This window comes from Chenopodium album, chromosome 8 (assembly GCF_948465745.1).
Source record: "Chenopodium album chromosome 8, dcCheAlbu1.1, whole genome shotgun sequence".
NCBI lineage: Eukaryota > Viridiplantae > Streptophyta > Magnoliopsida > Caryophyllales > Amaranthaceae > Chenopodium > Chenopodium album.
Window position 1 is genome coordinate 63,063,098 of NC_137841.1, and position 20,431 is coordinate 63,083,528.

Consider the following 20,431-nt stretch of genomic DNA (forward strand, 5'->3'; position numbering starts at 1 on the left):
AAACCAATTTTTGTATTTACTTGGCAAGTTGGGCATTTGTGATTTGCATGCTCCAACTTGAAGGGGGGTGTTAGGACCTATTATTGTGTATAGTGTATAGTTATCAGGCCTATCTCATGAGCCCTAATCTCTTTGCTAGGTTGTATATATATACGCTTGCTATACTCTAATAAAAACTAAGGAAAATCAATTCCTGACAGTACAAGAATTTAAAGAATTGTGTGGGAAATACTTCATATATCTTACTTCATCATATATTAAACCCATCTATACAAACTAATTTCTTAATATTATTTATAGATAAAATCCTTAAATTGATATCCAATACTCAATTGTATTTACAAAGCAAATTCGAATAACAATTAACAAACAAAAATCATACCTTGAAGTACCACAAAATGACAATTGCTTCTCCAATTCGCAGGTGAGATGCGGCTTGATTGTTGCATAAAATTGATCTAATGAGTATTTTAAAGAGAACTAGGATGTTGATCTTGATCTTAATCTTAATCTGATTTTTTTAGTTTACACTCTTTTGATGATTAAAATCATAGGAAATACAAAAAAGATGAATGTTAGGGTTTAGAACATATGAAGTTGAACAGGAATGAATATGGGCCTTTTTTTGGGCTTTTGGCAGCTATAAGTGAGACACCTTATTTAACTTTTCCTAAAAATTTCAAAAGCGAGCCGCTGAGTTTATCACGTGAAAGTTCCTTGCAATATCTCGACACTTTTAATTGTCATAAATAATTTTCAAATTTAAAAAGTGTCGAGGTGAGACGCGACCTATAATTTAAGAGTGACGGTTTCCTGTAGCGTCGACCATACCGTGTCGAGATTACAAGGCTTTTGTAGTAGTGAATATTGTCTTGATCTCATAAAAACTTTCCAACGTATACTAACAACTAAACCATAAGATAGTAACAATGTCGAACTCGAACTGCTGTATCAAGTGTCCGTCGTTCAAGTCCTCCGAATGTGTTAAATTCTTTATAATGGTTTAGGTAACTAGGTTAAATAATTTGTCAACTTTGACAAATTAAAGATCAGTCTCACCAACCAGAGATCATGAACCACACAGCACAATTGAGTAATTGACAACAAAGTCGCAATAAATTGCAGCCAATACATAAATAACGTAGACTAGTACATTAACCAAAAAGATGTAGCCACCCGGGCAGCAATAGATCAAAATCTACTAATATTTTTCTTTCCTATCTTTGTTTCACTCACAGTAATACCCGTTCGATTACTATGATCAATAAGATTTTTTAGAAAAACAAGTACAAAAAACAAAAATAAAACAAAAATAATTACTCCGAATTCACAGTTTCTTTAGATATCTCTCCCTTGAGCTCATTTTCGCTATACAGATCACTCTGAACTGGGACTTCTTCCAGCTGCTGAGATGAAATAACATCTGCAATAGCTTTCATGGCTGAAGAGGACTTTGCTTTCTCTGCCTCGGTCTCTCCATCTTCATCACCAGCAACATTTGGCTCCTCTACTGTATCATCTTCCTGCTGTGGCGGAGGAACAAAAAAGGGTATTTTGCCTCTCTGCCAATCATAAAGGACCATCTTTGCAACTGTCATCAAGTCTGGTTCTCCACCCTGGAGCAAAGAGTGCCACTTTCATCAAACATCCACAACTCCAAAGAGCAAATAAAAATTATATGGCATACAAGTTTCACAACCCTTCCCACTATGATAGTGTAGTTGAAATTCGGAATTAGAAGCAGACAGGCAGCAGATGCCTAAAAGTCTAGAAGATTAAACAAATCAAGAGGTGGTATTCATTTAAACTTGAATCACCAAAAAAAACGTTTATAATCTAGCCAAGGCTAATTATCAACAATGAAGTAATATTTTGACAAGAAAGCAATATAAACATGGACATGTCTAAAAGCATCTTTTTGTTGGTTTATAAAATAGCTTGTAAAAATCTTAAAAACTTAATTTCAAAAATAGCAGCTAGTTCATGCAGGAATGTCTGAATTATATCAGTTTCCATCAACCATTCTGCTTGTCTGCTGTTATTATAGAGAACATGCTCAGGTGAATGAAATGAAAAAGAGAGAACGAAACACACCTTCAATAGCTTGCCCGATAACTTGCAAAGCTGAAAGAGAAAATCATGCTCATCCTCCCTGGCAATAACACATCATAAACTTCATTTAATCCCAAAAGGAAATGTAAACAATAAACACAAGCATCAAAAGATGAAATGCTTCCACAACTCAGCACATTAGCAGAAAGTGGAAACAATATTCAAGAATCTGAAATTACAATATGTACAGACACCAAAGCACAACCCATATAATGCAAAGTGACGGATTAAAATATCAACTACCAATAACAGCAACAAACTACAACCATTATTATCAAACATCCAATTTTCTCAGTGACGGATTGGAAAAAGGACATCCCAAAATGTAAGGCTAATTACTAAAATAGGCATAAATTTTCAAATTTTCAAATATTACACTTAATGACACCATAGTCAAAATTCTAAATAAAGACTCCCTTGGTATGGCAAAGACATAATAATTTTTAATAATGAAAACAATCATCAAAAATCCTAAAAAATGATCTTCAATCAAATATTCAAATGTGGACTAATATTATAAGGTAAAGCGAAAGTATATATAAGCAAAAAAGTTCTTCAGCATAATTGATCTTCATTTAAACATCTCACATTATGTGAAGAAAAATGTACGTCAAAAGAAAAGACAGAACAATAAATAGACTTCTCAGTAGCACAAAAATACTTTATCTGTCAAAAAACAGTAGCAGTTGGGTATCTACATTTTGAACATTTTATAGATAAATATCTTCCAATGTGCCTCAAATGTGAAAGGCTAAGTCGACTATTTCACTCAAATTCACTTAAGAGCACAAGTCAATATTTGCAATGGGGATGAGGGGGTAGAATCAGATGCAAGGAAGTACGGAGAGGATCTAAACTAAAAATTCTATGGAGTAATTCAATAAAAGTGTACTCTTCATGATCACATATCTAACCAAGTACAAGAGAGCATCTGAAGTGAAACTGCCTAATTCCCTAAAAGAGTTTTTCTCATAAGCTCATATCTAACCAATACACTATTTACAACATAGTAAAGCCGCTATTTTAAGATTGTGACATGCATGTAATAGAGAGAGGAATTCTGTGTCTACAGTAAATTCAATATTTTAACTGCAACTTGAGGTGAACAAAAACAGGCTGATAACAAGTCCGGAAGAAATCAGGAGTATGAAATACATACCAGTCCTTAATCTTGTATGCTCTTTCCAGATGCTCCTTCTTTACACGTTTCAACACTTCTCCAATGTGTTCAGAGGCATCATGTAAATTTGCTACTCGCACCTGCAATTACAATCCAAAACAGCTCATTAAGATTCTTCAGCTGTAACAGAATATAATTTACATACATGTACCCTATCATCATATTCCAGGCTTCCAGCTACCTTGCCTAAGCATAAAACAGCTATGATTAAGCTATGATTGATCTATCTTTTAAAATGTCATTAGAAAACCAAAGAGATTCTCAGACATCAATTCATCTGTAAATGGCTCACAGACCAGCGATACCAGGAAAAAGTATGAATGACACCAAAAGCAGGTACAAGCACCTAGATGTCGGAGTTACACCAACATAACACAAGTATAAAAGACAGCAATAAAACAATATATAAATAATGGAAAGTACATACCACACCCTTCAAAACAATATCCGTCTCTGAGTCATTATTCTGATAAACAACACCAGGGCAGTCTATCAGAAAAATCCTTTTGGTGAGCGTGATATACTGCCAAACTTTAGTCTCCCCAGGTATAGGGGCAACCTTGCAGACCTTTACATGGAAGCAAAGGAATTAAACAAGTCAGAATAGCCTGTAAAAAAACTGTATCTTGAAATAATAACCAGTAAAAGGAATACATTTTTGGTACGCAATGTGTTGATAACAGATGATTTTCCAACATTGGGGTACCCAATAAATCCCACGGATATTGCTTGTTTGTCACTCTTTAGCCGTGCAAATTGCCTCAGAACTGAAAGAAGAGAACCCTGAAAATAAAATAAAACAAGTTTTTTTAAATGGAAAAAAATAAAATAAAATAAAATAAAACAGGGGATTTTATAGCAGCAATAATTTTCCCCCCAAAATCATGCCTTGTTTCTGATCCCAATGACTTCATCAAACAAAAATGGTAAATAAAATGCCATTTTTTTTGCTCATTATGTTCAAAAATCCCCCAGTGTTTTCAATTCAGGTTTGTTAAGATCCACGTATAATTCTCTTATGTGCTCAAACTTTTATCATGCGAGGGAATCTCTTGAATAAGGAAGTTGAATACAATATATAAGCATGCCAATGACATATAGTCAGAGCATTGTTCTACTTTTATTAAAGAGAAGAATGAGTGTATTAAGACTTAGCATGCAACAGCCTTACCTTTCCAAAAGGCTTAGTAATGCTAGCATGGAAAGCTAGGGTGGGATATTCCTTTGACAATACTCTAAGCCAACCTTTTGTAGCCCAAGCTGGAATCAGATCACACTGCATAAAGGGCAACAGTAACCTATATCATCTTAGAAGACACCATGGTGCAGTAAACTGTAAATATAAGAGACAAAATATAGGCAAGGATCAAACCTTATTTAACAGGAAGATCATATTCTTATGCTTGCAGTTCTCTTTTAAATGCTTCTCTAGATGATAGCATCGTGTTCCTTGTGGATCCCTAGCATCCAAAACCTAACAAAAAATGATCAAGAGGAACCATAAGCATTTACCCAACATATTTTAATAAGTCAACTGAACAAATAGAATATATATTCTTGCTATAAGACATTAATTATCTTGTAATCCAAGTGCAATCCATCACAGGCCCCATAAATCTGTTAAACTTCAGCAACAGACCATCACAGATTCACAGATAGCCTGAGTGAGGAGAAGACATTGAAACTCAACTTCCACAGCCTAACAATGATAAACAGCTTAAAAATTTTCCATCTAACACATTGATATGAATACGTGTAATAAGACATTAATCATCTCGTATTTCAAGGGCAATCCATCACAGGTGCTACAGACCATCATAAACAAGCCTGTGTGAGAAAGACACTTTTAAAAACTTGACTTCCACAATCTAACAATAGTTAACACTTTACGGTCTAAAAATTTACCAGCTACCCTGGGAACCACACGGATTCATCCTCCAACTTTTAAACAAATCTTCCTCTTAACTTTCATCCAAATTGAAGAGATTGCATTACAGAAAACTCAGAAGTCTTCTACAGACTTTAGGTGCCAACCCTCGTCCAAGCGAGAAATAATTGACAGATAACATTTTCTATCAAAGGAAATCCTAATCCTACAATCTAGTGTCTTAGGTACAAGGAGTTATTTAACCAAGATAAGGAACACAAAAAGGAAGAAAGTCTATGCCTATGCAACAGTTGTAAAACATATACAGGTAAGTGGCTAAGTCTTAAGCTCCAACTGAAAAGAGGCAATGGCAAGTTACTTACTTGGACAACAACATCTGACGAATCCACGACTTTGTAGAGTTCACCCCATATACGTTTACTTTGACCTTTCTCAAACATTGTATGGCGAACCAAATCCCGGAATCCATCCACATCTTCTCCTTCAATAGAAGGGTTAGCTTCTACTTTCTGATTATATTCATCTGCGGAACCACAGAGCAAAGCATGAGCCATGAATCAAGTAATATACTTGCAGCTACAAAACATGTTTAGCTGCAGTAAATATGACAAGTGGTATTTTATTAGTACAAGTGGTAACCACTCGCTTTGGTTTAGCACATTACACCTTACCACACATAACAAAACCCAAATATAATAAATTTGAGAATACCTTGTAAACTATCAGCTTTCTGCACCAGAGACTGGTAATCTGTCACCAGAAGCTTTGGGCGCTTCCTCTTCCCCTTTGATCCAAAAGCATTCTCAAAAGGTTCCGTATCTAGAAGATGAACTCTTTTTTGCTGAGATAGAAAACCAAAAGGCAAATCAGGTAAGAACTAGCTATTCCCACCAACATGGAAAAAGGAAGCTCCTAAATCCAGCAACAAATTTTTACAACATTCAACAGCAATGAGACAAACAGCAGTAAACCAATCCACTTATTCAACAGACTCAACACAATAATGGACACATAAAGCCCTGGAATAAAAGTTTAATACAGAACCAAAGCCCTGGACAAATAATGGACACATAAAGCCACGGTGACAGACTATTCCCAGGTTCAATAAGAGAAAAATAAAAAGAAATAAAAGTTTGCTATCAACAGGAGAAATCAACCCCAGTCTATATGAGTTTCATTTTACACACCCATTACTCCCAATACTCAAGTACTAACTCAAATATAGCTGAAAAATGACACCAGTAGAAAACCTCAGTCGAATCAACCTATTCAACATGATGAAGAGCTCTACATGAAGCTTAAATTAGTCTTGAAATCCTAAATAAAATTATGCATCAACGATGTGGAGTACATACTTAATGAAACATAATAACAATGAGTGTAGAGGATATGCCACATACCTTTGGAAGATCATTTAAAAGGGACATAGGAAGATTCTTTCCTTTCAATATCATGTTGTAGTTGTTTGACATTTGACCAGCAAGCTCAGTGCGGAAATGTTCGAGTTCCTTTGGAACGATAACTTTAGTATTCCCTACGGAATTTGAAAGGGAATTCAACAAAAACAAGAGTTAACTTTGGCAGAAATTCAATTTTACATCTCCCTCTTCAATTCCATACACAATTTAAAATATTCAACAATCAATTATCCTAAAATTAAATGAAACTTCTACCAAATGGTAGAGAATGTTGATTATGAAGAACAAGCCTGCTTCCAGAAATAGTTCCAAAATTCAAACTTTAAACAAAGATAAGTGCCAATAACGCAATAAATTCAGAACAAAGGAAATTCAGACACCCTAATCTATAATCCAAATTCCCAATTTCACCTAATTTTCCGAACGATACTATCACAAAACAACTCTATCAACTAATTCAATCATCACCTATACAATTTGACAAATTTCACGTTCCAATCAAATTCAAATCCAACTCTTCCAAAGTCCCAATCTCAATAACTCCATAATCATTGAAATTCTACAAAATTTGCATCAAAATAACAGCAAATTCGTACAAAAAAGGTACCAAACCAACGACGATCAGGTTGAATACGAGAATCAGGCAAATCACTAGACTGAAATTGCTGGCTCATAATCTTGCCCTTAGTATTCCTAGAAGGTCGAGTTTTGTACATCTTGAGACGGCGCACAGTGGCGGCGCTACGGCTGCCGGAGTCGGAGGCATTGGCTCGATTAACATCGAGAGAATGCTTGGGTTTACTCTCCTTCTTCGCCATTGTTAGTCAAATGCTGCTGCAAAACCCTAGCTTGAGAGAGATATACAAAACCCTGGTTTTTTTCTCTCTCCCTTGAGTTTTGCGGAAGAGGGGAAGTTAGGGCAGAAAACGGCAGTTTTATTTAATTAGCGTTCAATATTATTATTTGTACAGAAACAATATAAATAATACCATCTTAGAATATCGTTTGAAATTGTTCAATCTTATTAATTTTGTAATAAACCGTATGTAATTTTTAAATTAATATAGATTTATCTTCAATTATTATTGTAATAAAGGTTATTACTTTTTTTTTTTCTTTACCTATATATATATATATATATATATATATATATATATATTGACAAAAGAGCTATCAAATAAAAGGAACAACAACCAAAAAACAATTGTCAAACCAAAAAAACTAAAACAGAAAATACAACAACTGACGACGTCGGGCACAACCAGCCAACCAATGAGCAGGATTGACCCACAAACGAGGAACCTTTTGAACCTGGCAAACTAAAAAAGACTGAACCAAAGCCCGCAACTCCTGAATGAGCCACCAAGCAGAGATTTCCATTGAACCAGAAGGAGGAAGAAGAGCAAGGAGGGCAGCACAATCTGTATAAATCCGGATTTTCAAAAAACCTTTACGAATCGCAAACTCCAAACCCCATATACAAGCCTGAAGCTCAGACTGCAACGCTGAACTAGCCATAAAAGCCCGACAACCCCCTCCTAAGACCTCAGAAGAATCAAGATCACGGACTACCCAGCCTGCACCCGCCCTGTTAGTAGAACAATCCCAGGCCCCGTCTACAATCAAGCATGTCGTTGGAGAAATATAAGGTAACCCCCGCAAACACAACCACTTAACATCCTGCTTGGCCTCCAAACTAATCGAACGAGAGGACCTCACAAGCCGCTTCCAATCTAGAGCCTGCATATTACGAAGAACCCAATCTGACGCCAGGCCAACAATTGACCCAGGCGACCAAACGGCTTTCCTAAATCTCAAATGATTCCGAGAAATCCAAATCGCCCAAAGGAGAGCAAAAAACGAAGCAATACCCTTCCAATTTCTCGAAGACGAAAAGAGAGAAATTGTTCTCGAGAACCAAATACTAAATGGAGGAAACTGCATAAGATCCCATTGGATGTCCAACGCTCCAGACAGCCAAATAGTACAGATAGCAGGACAATCTCTGAATGTATGAGACACAGATTCCACATCCATATGACAAAAAGCACAAACCGGATCAACAGGGAGACCTCGAGAATTGAGAATAGACGCCAAAGGAAGCGCGTCGTATAGCAATTTCCATCCAAATATTTTCCACCTAGGAAGAATTGGTAAAGCCCAAAACTTCCTCCACCATGCTTGAGAGATTTGAGATGGATTACCTAACCTGACCCCAGGCTCACAAAGAAGGGCATACGCAGACTTCGTTGTAAAAACACCATCCCTAGCAAACTTCCAGTAAACAAAATCATCCATTAAACGCACAGGTCGATCCAACGACAGAATTCTAGCAGCAGAGCTAGAATCAAACAACCCATGTATAATAGTAGCATCCCACGCGCAAGAACGCGGATCAAGTAAAGAAGACACAAGAGTCGGACGAACTGACTCGGACGAAAGATCCTTAAAATGAACTGGTCCCCCCGGAACCCAAGAATCCTCCAAAATACGAACTCGAGAACCCGAACCAACCTTTCAACACAAACCCTTCAACAAGGACATCCCTGAAATAAGACCCCTACAACCCCAGGAGGGACGAGAAGCCGAAAACAAATCAGTAGAACGAAGAGCCGGATACTTCGCCGACAGAAGCCGAGAAACCAACAGCTGAGGGCACTGAATAATTCGCCAACTCTGCTTCGCCAACAGTGAAGAATTAAAAGGGGAAATACTACGAATTCCCAATCCTCCTAAACCCTTCGGAAGATGGAGCAACGACGAAGACCGAAGAGCTAACCCTCGATTAGAAGAAGAAGATTTCCACCAGAACCTGGCTAGCAAATTATCCATTCTGGAACATATAGAATCAGGAATTTTGAAAACAGACAGGATGTGATTAAAGGAGGCAATGAGCACTGAGTTAATAATAACAAGCTTAGCTGCCGGCGAAAGCCGAAGAGCTGCAAAGGCCTGTAGACGTTTGGCCACCTTGTCCAAGAGAAAACCAAACTCAGAGCATTTACTACGACCTAAATCAACAGGAAGGCCTAAATAAGATCCCAATCTAACTTCAGAGCGCATTTTCAAACAACCAGACAGATAAGCTCGGTAATCCTCAGGAGTGTTAGGACTAAACTTGACAAACGACTTTTGCAAATTAAGCATTTGACCTGAAATATCACAAAAGTTAGAGAGCACCTGCAACACCTGTTCACAAGCCTGAGGAGAAACCTGGAAAAATAGCAAGGAGTCATCGGCAAAGAACAAGTGTGAAATGGAAGGAGCCCCACTAGCAATTTTAATACCCTGAAAAAGGCCTATTGATTCTGCCTTACGCAGCATAGCCGAAAGAACCTCCATGCATAACACAAACAGATATGGAGATAGCGGATCTCCTTGACGTAGACCACGTTGAGGACGAAAACCCTCTGTAGGTGACCCATTAACTAACACCTGGTAAGAAACCGTAGATACACACTGCATAATCAGATGAATCCAATAAGGAGGAAACCCAAAAATCTGAAGAACCCGACACAGAAAGTCCCACTCAACTCTGTCATATGCTTTATTCATGTCTAGCTTCAGTGCCGCATAAAAACGTTTCCTAGCTTTGGAAGCATTCATAAATGAAAGAATCTCATGCACCATTAGGCAATTGTCAAACATCAACCTACCAGGAACAAAGGCAGTCTGAAAATCCGACACAATGTCGGGTAGTATCCAACGTAGACGGCGAGCAAGACACTTAGCTATGCATTTATATAGAACATTACAGAGGCCTATCGGTCTAAATTGAGAAACAAGTTCAGGATGATCAACTTTAGGAAGCAAAACTAAGAAAGTCCGATTCCAGTCCTTAAGTAAATAGCCATGAGCAAAAAAGAACTGGACAGCATTCACCACCTGATCCCCCACCTCACTCCAATAGGTCTTAAAAAAAGCTGAAGTAAAACCATCGGGTCCTGGAGATTTATCATCATCAATACTAAACATCGCCTGCCTAATATCATCAGCCGAAAAGGGAAGTAGTAGGGACTGACGATGTCTATCAGACAAAGAAGGGAGGTCAAGGGAATTCCAAGGGAATTGAGAAACATGAGGTAGATCCAAATTCTTACTGTATAAGGATCTGTAAAAATTAAGAACCAAAGAACGAATATCCCCTACATCCGAAAGCCAGGTACCTTCTTTGTCCTTAAGCCCTAGAATAGTGTTCTTCCGACGTCGGGCCTGAACTGCAGAAAACAGCAACCTAGAATGCTCATCACCAAAAGCATCCCACTTCACTTTTGCTCGTTGTCTCCAAAAAAGAAAAGCCGCTTCAGCCTCCTTTACTTTTTCCATTCTAAAAGTGCTAAACAGACAACGACTACTCCGTGAATCAAGATTAACAGAAGCATTAGTGACATCCGCAACCAAAGCTTTCCAATCAATGCCCCACACCTTTTTATGAGAAACACACCAAGCTAGTAGACAATGACGAAGAACACATAGTCTCTTAGACAAAGAAAACATGAGAGACCCAGGAATTTGTTCAGCAAAAGTATTTCGAACCATAGCAGCGACGTCCATAGAGTGTAGGCACCAATTTTCAATTCTATAAGGACGTTTGAATCTACTAGAAGGCAAAGAGTCACATAAAATAATAGCCGCATGATCAGAAAACAAAATGGGCTGGTGATGAACTGAAGTAGCCGGCCAATCCTAAAGCCAATGGGAAGTAGCATATGCCTTATCTAATCTCTCAAAAGTGGGGTCCATAACTGTTCTCCCGTTAGTCCAGGTGAAAGAAGGTCCAGAAAACGGAATATCAAGTAACCCATTGTCTAATTTCCACTGTATAAAATCATGACGACCTGGAATATCAAGATTACCTCCGACCTTATCCGATAAATATTCAACCTGGTTAAAATCGCCAACTAACACAACATTCGGATAAGAAGCTAAAATATCAGCAATTTCCGACCACACAATCATACGATCAGAAACCTGAGGCGCCCCATACAGAAATAAAACATGTTTTATAACCAAATTTTCCACAACTCGACACAATATTATATGCGAAGAAACCAAGAGAGGGTCAATCAGAATTGGGGCAAACCACAGCACACAAAGCCCACCACTGAGACCCGCTGAATCCACACCAGCAAAACCTGAACATGACAAAGAAGATAACTTATGCATTACAGAATCTACAGACACCATAGTTTCAGCCAAAAAAATAATATCAACACCACAAGAGCGGACTAAGGACGCGATGTAAGGAACTTTAGGGGAGTCCGCCTGACCCAAACCCCTACAGTTCCACGCCATAATCTTCATCTATCACCTTGTGGCCTTGAATGGGCGGCCACCAAGCCCTCAGGAAAAGAACCAGAAAGAGACATCTGATCTGGAAAAGAAATACCAATTCCTTTACGTTTCTTAAACGGGAGCCAAGATAAACCACTAGTACCCTCAATCTCCGAACCTATTTTCTCATAATAGAATAGAAAATTCATAGCAGACCTCGAAGCCGATGTCTTCTTAAAACAGACTGATATAACCCTTTCTGACAGCGAAGAGCATCGAGCTGGCTTTTTCATTGAAACTGACAAAGAACTAAATAGATTTGGCCGTTTAAGCGAGCATAATCTCGTTTTGAACCTCGAGGGTCGAGGGGAATGAGCTGATTGGGTAGTTGATTGGGTAGTAGTATTGGTGAATGATAGTTGATAGGACTCTCGACCAAGGTGGTTTTTTTTTTTTATCGTGTAAGGGATGCTTGTGGGTTGAGTGGGTAGGTTGGTTCGGTGTTTAGCCTGATTTATTTGGAGTAAGGTTAATGTGTGTTGTCTCTGATTGTGATCTCCTTTTTTTTACGGGAGAGAAAGATGTAGTAGTAAACTCACGGGGTCTTTTGAGGGGGTGACTGCTCCGGGGTTGGGGTGGGACAATGTTTTTGGAAAAGTTCTTGAGATTCACGATGGTTGTTCTGTATTTTTCAATTCGTTTCAGACCAATATTTAAATTTGATAGATTACGGTAAAGTAAACTAGCAGGCTTACACAACCCATTCTTATCAACAGCAAAAGGAGCAGAGCTATAGAGATTCAAAGGGCAAGCATTCTTCTTATGTCCAACTCTATTGCAGTTAGAGCACAAAACAAACATATTCTCATATCTGAAATTAATCCATTTAAACTCAGATTGTCCAAGGTCCAAGTAAAAGCCTGATAATAAGGGTTCCAAAACACGAATGTGAAGTTTTACTCTAACCACGCAATTAATGGATCCTGGAACAGGTTCTTCACAACACATAATTTTTCCAACCATAGTAAGCACTGGATTAACGACATTAATGTCACATAGGTTCAAAGGTAACTCATCAAGATGAACCCAAATAGTAGCCTCGTCAAAAATCACATCTGTGATTGACTTACCCTGAGTCCAAGGAGTAAAGACCAAGAGAGCCGCTTGGTACGCCGCGGAGCCTTGTTGTAGCATAGCTTCTCGATCACGAACGTCCTCACAAAGAAACAAGAAAACACTATCGAATTTCTGGACTTTAATTTCCCCAAATGTAATCCAGTCGTTGGAAACCCACTTTTGGATTCGGGTCTGGGAAAAACTTCTGTAATCTATGAACTTGCCCAATACAAGATGATTAAGGAAACAAGGATTACCGCTTGAGGGTGAGCGTTGCCGATTCATATGTGCGAATTTCATGATTGTCATCTTCTACGAAATAGGGGAATACAAAAAGGGGAATTTAATGTGATGTGGGATCACCGACAATAACAAGGAATTGAAAAATTAAAGTGGTTATTGTGAACTATAAACTGATCTTAGCTTTTGTGATTAGAATTAGAGATTTGTGGTGCCATGGATGACTGGGAAAAGGTGGAAAATGGTGGAAGATGGTGGAAGAAGATGGGGTTTTGGGGATAAGGCTCTAGTACTCTAGAGAGAGAGGCCCTCTTTTTAGAGAGAGAAGGTTTTGTTTATATTTGTTAGTTTCTTTATGCGCCAAAATAAAGGCTGCTTGTGACTTGTGAGGCTGAGTTGGGTACATCAGATCTTTCTCTGAAACTTGTTAGTTATTACCTTTATAATACAAAATGTGTTATTTGACTGTAAATCTTTTTATTATCATTAACTGATAAAAAGCTAAATGTTTTAAAAACATATCACGAATCGAACGAACTATTGTTATGTCTTGAAATCATAAATTATAGTCAAAGTAGTGTTACTAGTGTTAGTAGTGTACATATATAAGTATATAATAAAGTTGAAATTAAAACACATCAACTAAGTTTTAAGAACGGATGAATTATACTATATTATATATTATCGCTATTCCCAATTTAGCTAACTTTTACCAAGAGTTTGTGGTATGACAATATATTTGGGAATGGCCACTTTTGTGAATGGTTTAAATATGAGCCAAGCCTCGACTATTTATACTTGTTGAGGTCGGTGGGATTTTGATGATATTTCAGGCAGAATTCTCTAGATTTGCTTATAATATTGTAAGTTGACCATCTTCTAGAAAAATCAAGAGAATTGTTGAGTCTATGCACGAACATACTCTTTAGAAGCATGAAGAATGCTTTTGGGCTTCTCAAGAAGTTGGGCTAGATGATACCCAACATGCCTATTGCTCACTTCCAATGACAAAATCTAAATCCCTTCAAATATTCGATAAAACCCTTATGAACTCAAAGAAGGGGCAAAGGTAGTCAAATTTATAGGTAAATATATCAACTTGCTTTTAAAATTAAGATAATTCGTAGCACTAAAACTAACATAATTCGCTAAAAATCAAACGGACTGATTTAAATACACACAATGAAAAAAGACAAAGAATTAATATTTACAATAACTACTTAACAAAAATCTTTGTCCCACTTTTGATGTAGTATTACCTGTATGCCGCCGTTCATTTGAATTGGTTCATTTTAATATTTTCATTAATTAATCAAATAAGGGTTAGGGCTTGAATAGTTGTGTGTACCAACAAGTAAGAACACAATTGTGGAACATAAAAAGTGGGACATAAGATTTGGATTTCGCGATAAGTGTAACAACTAACGTCTAGCCCTTTTGATGATATACGAGGAGTAAGCATTGCATGTTAGGAAACACATCTAATTGATAATCACAGCAAAGTCTTCGGACGTCCCTCTAGAAGAACGATGATCAGCATCCGTACTAGCACACGTCGAGTGAAAATCCTCGTCGTCACGGTCTCGTTCTCGTACCTCCTCTAGCCTTACATAAGCTTCCTTAATATCCAACCTCTTATCAACATTTCTTTCACAACATGCCATTCCAATGTTTAGTAATTTTTGCATTTCACCCTCACAATTTTTTGTTAGTCCCATATTTTTGTCATATCCATCATTTATCACTGACCTTACCCAAATTGTCATATCAACTTCACTCCCTTGTTGCAAGTATGATGCCGGAAATTTGCCCGTCAACACTTCTATGATTAAGATCCCAAGTGACCATACGTCGGTTTTCTTGGTGATGCGGCCGTTGTTGAAATACTCGGGTGATTTGTAGGCTATCATCATTTCTTGCACGGTTTCTTGGTTAATGAGAGGGATTAGTGCATAATCTCCGAGTAGAGGCTCATACGAGGCGTTTAGGAGTACATTTGATGACTTAAGATGGCCGTGAGGTGCAACTAAGCAAGCTAGCTCTTTGTATAGGTAGGAAAGACCCCTTGCTACTCCCTTGATTACCTTCAATCGTGTTGGCCAATCTAAGGTTGGTGTTCCCCGAGTTTGACCTACAATTTACATAGAAAATAAGTAAGAAACATTTGTAGGTTCAAAATTCACATATTTTTGAGATTATTTAAAAGTTGCAAGGAAGTAATTAAAGAAGTTATCTAAAGGTATATATTACCTCCTATTGAAAAAATAACTTTGTCCTTCTAACAAAATTTCACATGACTCACAAGATTTATACATATCCTTATTACTTATTTGAACCATACCTCTTCATTTTACAAGCTAAGTATTCCTCTTTTTTAATCCCACACTTTCCATTTCTTCTCTATTTAAAAATTTTCTAAGCTGGCTTAGACGTACTATAATGAAAAGTATCTATAGGGATACTTAGTTACTCTAATTAGTAACTAGTTACTCAAATTAGTAATTGTTTGGTTAGTGGTTATAAATCATGGGAATGGTAATGAATTTCTAGGTCAACTTTTAAAAAAATAACTTCAATTCATCCCAATGCAGGTGAATTTCTTCGTGAATTTTCATTACCATTCAATACATACCACCTTACAAATGGTAATAAATGATAATGAAAGTTTATGAAGTAAATAACGGTATATTGTATATAGATGACCCCACAATAGGCTAACAAATGACGAACAACATTTTTTCACAAATTTATTACACACAAATTCATTATCATTCCCACGATTTATAATATCTGCTACACCAATATGATGTTAGGGTAGTGCATGGATCGGATAGACAAAAAAAAGACGTACCATGAAGGAGGAGAGCAAGGCTACCCTTTTGAACAGGATCACTAACAAAGAGTTTCTCTTCTTTTCTATAATAATAAGCCACAAGAGGAAGTAAATTAGGGTGTGATAATCTCCCTAATCTTCTCATATGTTCTTGAAATTCTTCTCTTCCAACATTATTCATTTGCTTAAACCTCTTCACAACAACCGAATTTCCATTATTCAACGTCGCCTTATACGAAGATCCAAAGCTCCCACTTCCTAATATTTCAGCTGAAGCTTTTAGTAAATCTGACAAGTCAAATTTCTCCCTATCATCCCTTACAAATGTTAATTTCCCAACATTTTCGCCGCTTTTATTGTTTCGGCCTACACCACCACCTACAACGTTTGTGCTTTTATTAGGGCCTTCTTCTTCGTCGTGTTCCACCATGCTTTTCTTAGGTAAATTCGACGTTAAAGAAGGCATGTTGTTGTTATCGTTGTTGTCGTTGATGTTGTTGTTGTTGTTGTTATTGTTCCTGGATCGATTAATGCCAACAACAATTAAAATGATTAAAATTGCCAAAATAATTGCCATTCCTACTCCAACTGCTATGATTGCAATTGGAACTGGTTTATCCGATGATTTCGCTGGTGATGGTTGTGTTGTGTTTGTCTTCCGGTCAGAGGACGACGACGATGGTGGGCATGCATTTAGAGGCGGTCCACATAAATCTTTGTTACCTATTCAAAAATACAAAATTTAAGTTTATGTCAAATTGCCAATATATTATATTTATATATATTTTATATTATTGAATTTGTATATAAATTATGTAAAATTATTTATGTCCAAGGTAAAATAATCAACTCAACTCTGTTGATACCTGCGTTCAAGTATAGAGACAAGAGAAAAAAAAAATATGTTACACTTTGTGTTTAATTTGTTACACTTTGTGTTTAATTTGTACCCAATTTCAAATCATGAGTTAACATTGACACACTATTAATTAATAGGGACTCAACCTTTTTGCGTGTAATTATGATTTAAAACATACCAATAGATAGACAAAATTCGATTAGGTTAGACACTAATAAATTTTTGGAAAGAAAATTAATTGTATTTCGTGTGATTATAAATAATATGTACATGTAAACATATTAATTAGTATGCATAAAAAACATATAATCTCAATTGTATAAGTTAATTCTTGAGACCTGATGTCTAAATTAAGTTTCAAAATAAAATTCCCAAATATATTATGAACTATCATACATTTTTTTATGTATAAAATTCCACGAACACATTACGTCACGTGTACACATAATAGATCTATTATCTTATTTAAAAGCAACGATTTTATATTTGTATATGAAATAAACAATGTTAATAAATGAAATAAAGAACAAAATATACCTGAAAAAGCACTTGGATCAAATTTGGAAAGATTAGCAGGAATAGAACCTTGTAATTGATTATTAGAAACATTAAAAACTTGAAGAGTTTGTGTTGATTTAAGATCTGGAATATTCCCTTGAAATTGGTTACCCTGAAGAGTTACCTCCACAAGTTTTTGTAATGTTGCCAAAGAATTAGGAATTTCACCACTAAATTTGTTAAATGATAAATGAATTTTCCTTAAACGTCTTATCCCATCAAATGCATTAGGAGGAATAACACCTTCAAAGTTGTTATATGACAAAAACAATGCTTTCAACATTCTTAGCTGCCTAAAATCAGGCAATTCACCACTAAAACTATTGTGCATAAGGCTTATGGACCTTAATTTTGATAATTTGACTAGGGAATCAACGTCGATGGATCCAGATAATCCCATGTTTTCGAGCCTTAACCCCCAAATGTTACCAGCTCGCGAGCAAATGATACCAACCCAATTATTCCTATTCTCGAAACATGGAGGTGTAGAGAGATTCCAACTCGAAAGAGCATTAGACTCGTCCTTTAGGGTTTTCTTGAACGTTAGTAGGGCATTTGCATCGTCTGATGAGGAAGACGCGCTATAAGAAATGGCAATGTGGAGGAAGATAATGAACAAGAAAATAAGAGAATGGCGCGGTTGGTTTTGCATAGAAGCCATATGATCATGTAGATTGAGGTGTGTAAAGGGCAGATGATACCGCCCTTTACAAGAAGGATAGTGATTGGAATGTATGACCTAGACCTCTCTTCCAAAAGAGAAAGGTCAAAGGCAAAAACAATGATTTTGATGGCATAAGGGAAGAACACAAAGAAGGGGATGAAAGGGGAGAGAGAAAAATGAAAAAACAAAAAGAGGCTAAGAATAGAAGATATTAGCAATAAAATTGAAAATTGAGGAAATATGGTAATGGTAGAGGATTAATGTTGTTTTTCCCATGAATATTGTGTGTGTAGTTGTGTTACTTGAGATATATCCGGTTAGCCTTTCAATTAGACAAGGATTTACAACAGTTACATTTTTTTGCTATTTATGAGCAACACTTTTCCTCTTTTTGTTTTTGACAAAGCAATTTTTTTCTTTTGAATTTGATGATATCTCTTCTATAGTTTGACATGATTTATATTTTCTTTTTAAATCTAATAATATCATTCTATTAATTGAAAGGCATGTGACATTTACAATAGAAATCATAATCTAGCAAATTCATTTTCATTTCATATTGGATTCAATAAATTTCAATTTAATCAAACAACGATGGTTATTAAGTTATTAACTGACAATTTTCCATGCCTTCTTTGTATCATCATTTTACACGTTTTTATATAAGTATTTAATTCATATACAATTCTGAAAATTGAAAACTAACGACACATTCCATTGAGCTCTAAACAAATAAATTCAATGTGTGTGTGTGTTTTTATTCATGCATCATACAAAAACTAGCCTAATATGAAGGGAAAAACTTTCGCATATATAATGCATGCCACATAAGGATGTCGTGTCACAAATTCATAATTGAAATTGAAATAAAATACTTCCTTTATTTCAAAATAAATACCCAATTTAACTAGGCAAATATGTAAATAGAGAGTTTTGGCCACTAATATATTTTAAATATTAATAAGTATATATAATAAAAAGACGATTGTAAATTTGTAAGAAATACTTACATGATTATATTTTTTTCTTACGTATAAATCACTAACATTGATAAATGGGATATTTAATTTTTTATGAAATGGACAAAGTAAAGTTTTGTTTCAATAAGAATAGAAAAACTTTTTCAAGAGCATGAAGTTTGCCACCTTAGCATGCCATGTAATTGTCTAAGAGATATAATTATATATAAATAGTGTTTATTTTCATAAAAATTAAAATACATAGATAAACTTAATGATGATAGCTAGAATCATTACAATATGCACTAAAGACATAGATTTTGCAATGATAACATGGCATATATCTTACAAGATTTAAGACCTAAAATAAAAAAATAAATAAAATAGTATTGATCAATTGAGTAGGTTACTGGTAGATATAGAGACTTAGTGCTTGTTTGGTTGAAGGTAGGAACGGTTAATTCCTTGAAAAGTTTTGTTTCCATGTAATTGTATTTCGTAGAAAAATGAAAATAAAACTTTTCAAAGAATTAACACTTTCTACATTCAACCAAACAAGCACTAAATCTCTATATCTACCATTACTTATCCTAAAAAAATTTCTCAAAAGAAAAGTATTTTCTAAAAAAAGGTTAAATATTGTTTGGTTATTCATGGAAATGCTCACTTACGTACGCCTCATTGGGTAATTTAGTTCTTCAAATCCATTTTGTGAGAAGTGAAATATTTTATGGATTTCAACTTTTCATGGATTTGTCAACCAAATACCAAAAAAAAAAAAAATGTATTTGGGTAATTCTCACTTATGTACACCTCATTGGGTAATTCCTACGAATTTTATCTTCTTATTATATTTCGTATTTCAACCAAATAACACCTTAAATAATGGAGCCTCTATATATATTCAAATATTATCAATTAGTAGGGTTAACTTTAACCTGACTTTTGAAGAGCTTATAATAACTTATAACATGTATGATGATTTATTTTGTACAATTTAAGTGATTTTACAAGATAAATTTCTTGTTAAAATTAGCAACTTTAATTTACACTCAAATAAATGTACGATAATTATAGTAAACCTGCTTTATCTATACCTTTGTCTATATTGTATATTAAAAAGGGTAATGTTATATCTAGCCCTAAGGGCTATATATAAGCATTAAATATACTTTTGGAAATTGTATAAAATTTGGAAATGACATTAACACGCGTAAATCGATGTTAATAGTGTTTATATTTTGATGATTTCTTAACTTTTTACGATTTTCAAGTGTAAATTTAATGCTTATATGTAGCCCTAAGGGCTATGTATAACATTTTCCTAAAA

At 35.7% G+C, this 20,431-nt stretch overlaps 2 protein-coding genes across 2 annotated transcripts; both read right to left on the minus strand.

Annotated features, from left to right (window-relative positions):
* Nucleotides 1–1,109: 1,109 nt before the first annotated feature.
* LOC145641967 (nuclear/nucleolar GTPase 2-like) lies at nucleotides 1,110–7,531 on the minus strand. Its single transcript, XM_081693001.1, has 11 exons — nucleotides 7,206–7,531; nucleotides 6,581–6,714; nucleotides 5,892–6,021; nucleotides 5,543–5,703; nucleotides 4,665–4,766; nucleotides 4,464–4,568; nucleotides 3,947–4,075; nucleotides 3,720–3,860; nucleotides 3,272–3,372; nucleotides 2,095–2,152; nucleotides 1,110–1,616 (listed from the first exon to the last, which is right to left on the minus strand). Exons 1-11 carry the CDS (start codon nucleotides 7,414–7,416, stop codon nucleotides 1,317–1,319), a joined length of 1,572 nt encoding a protein of 523 aa, XP_081549127.1. The 5' UTR covers nucleotides 7,417–7,531; the 3' UTR covers nucleotides 1,110–1,316.
* A 7,133-nt stretch (nucleotides 7,532–14,664) lies between these two features.
* Nucleotides 14,665–18,139, minus strand: LOC145643141 (pollen receptor-like kinase 2). The gene is made up of 3 exons (XM_081694299.1): nucleotides 17,458–18,139; nucleotides 16,080–16,784; nucleotides 14,665–15,359 (listed from the first exon to the last, which is right to left on the minus strand). The coding sequence occupies exons 1-3, from the start codon at nucleotides 18,137–18,139 to the stop codon at nucleotides 14,710–14,712; spliced, it is 2,037 nt and encodes a 678-aa protein (XP_081550425.1). The 3' UTR covers nucleotides 14,665–14,709.
* Nucleotides 18,140–20,431: the final 2,292 nt, after the last annotated feature.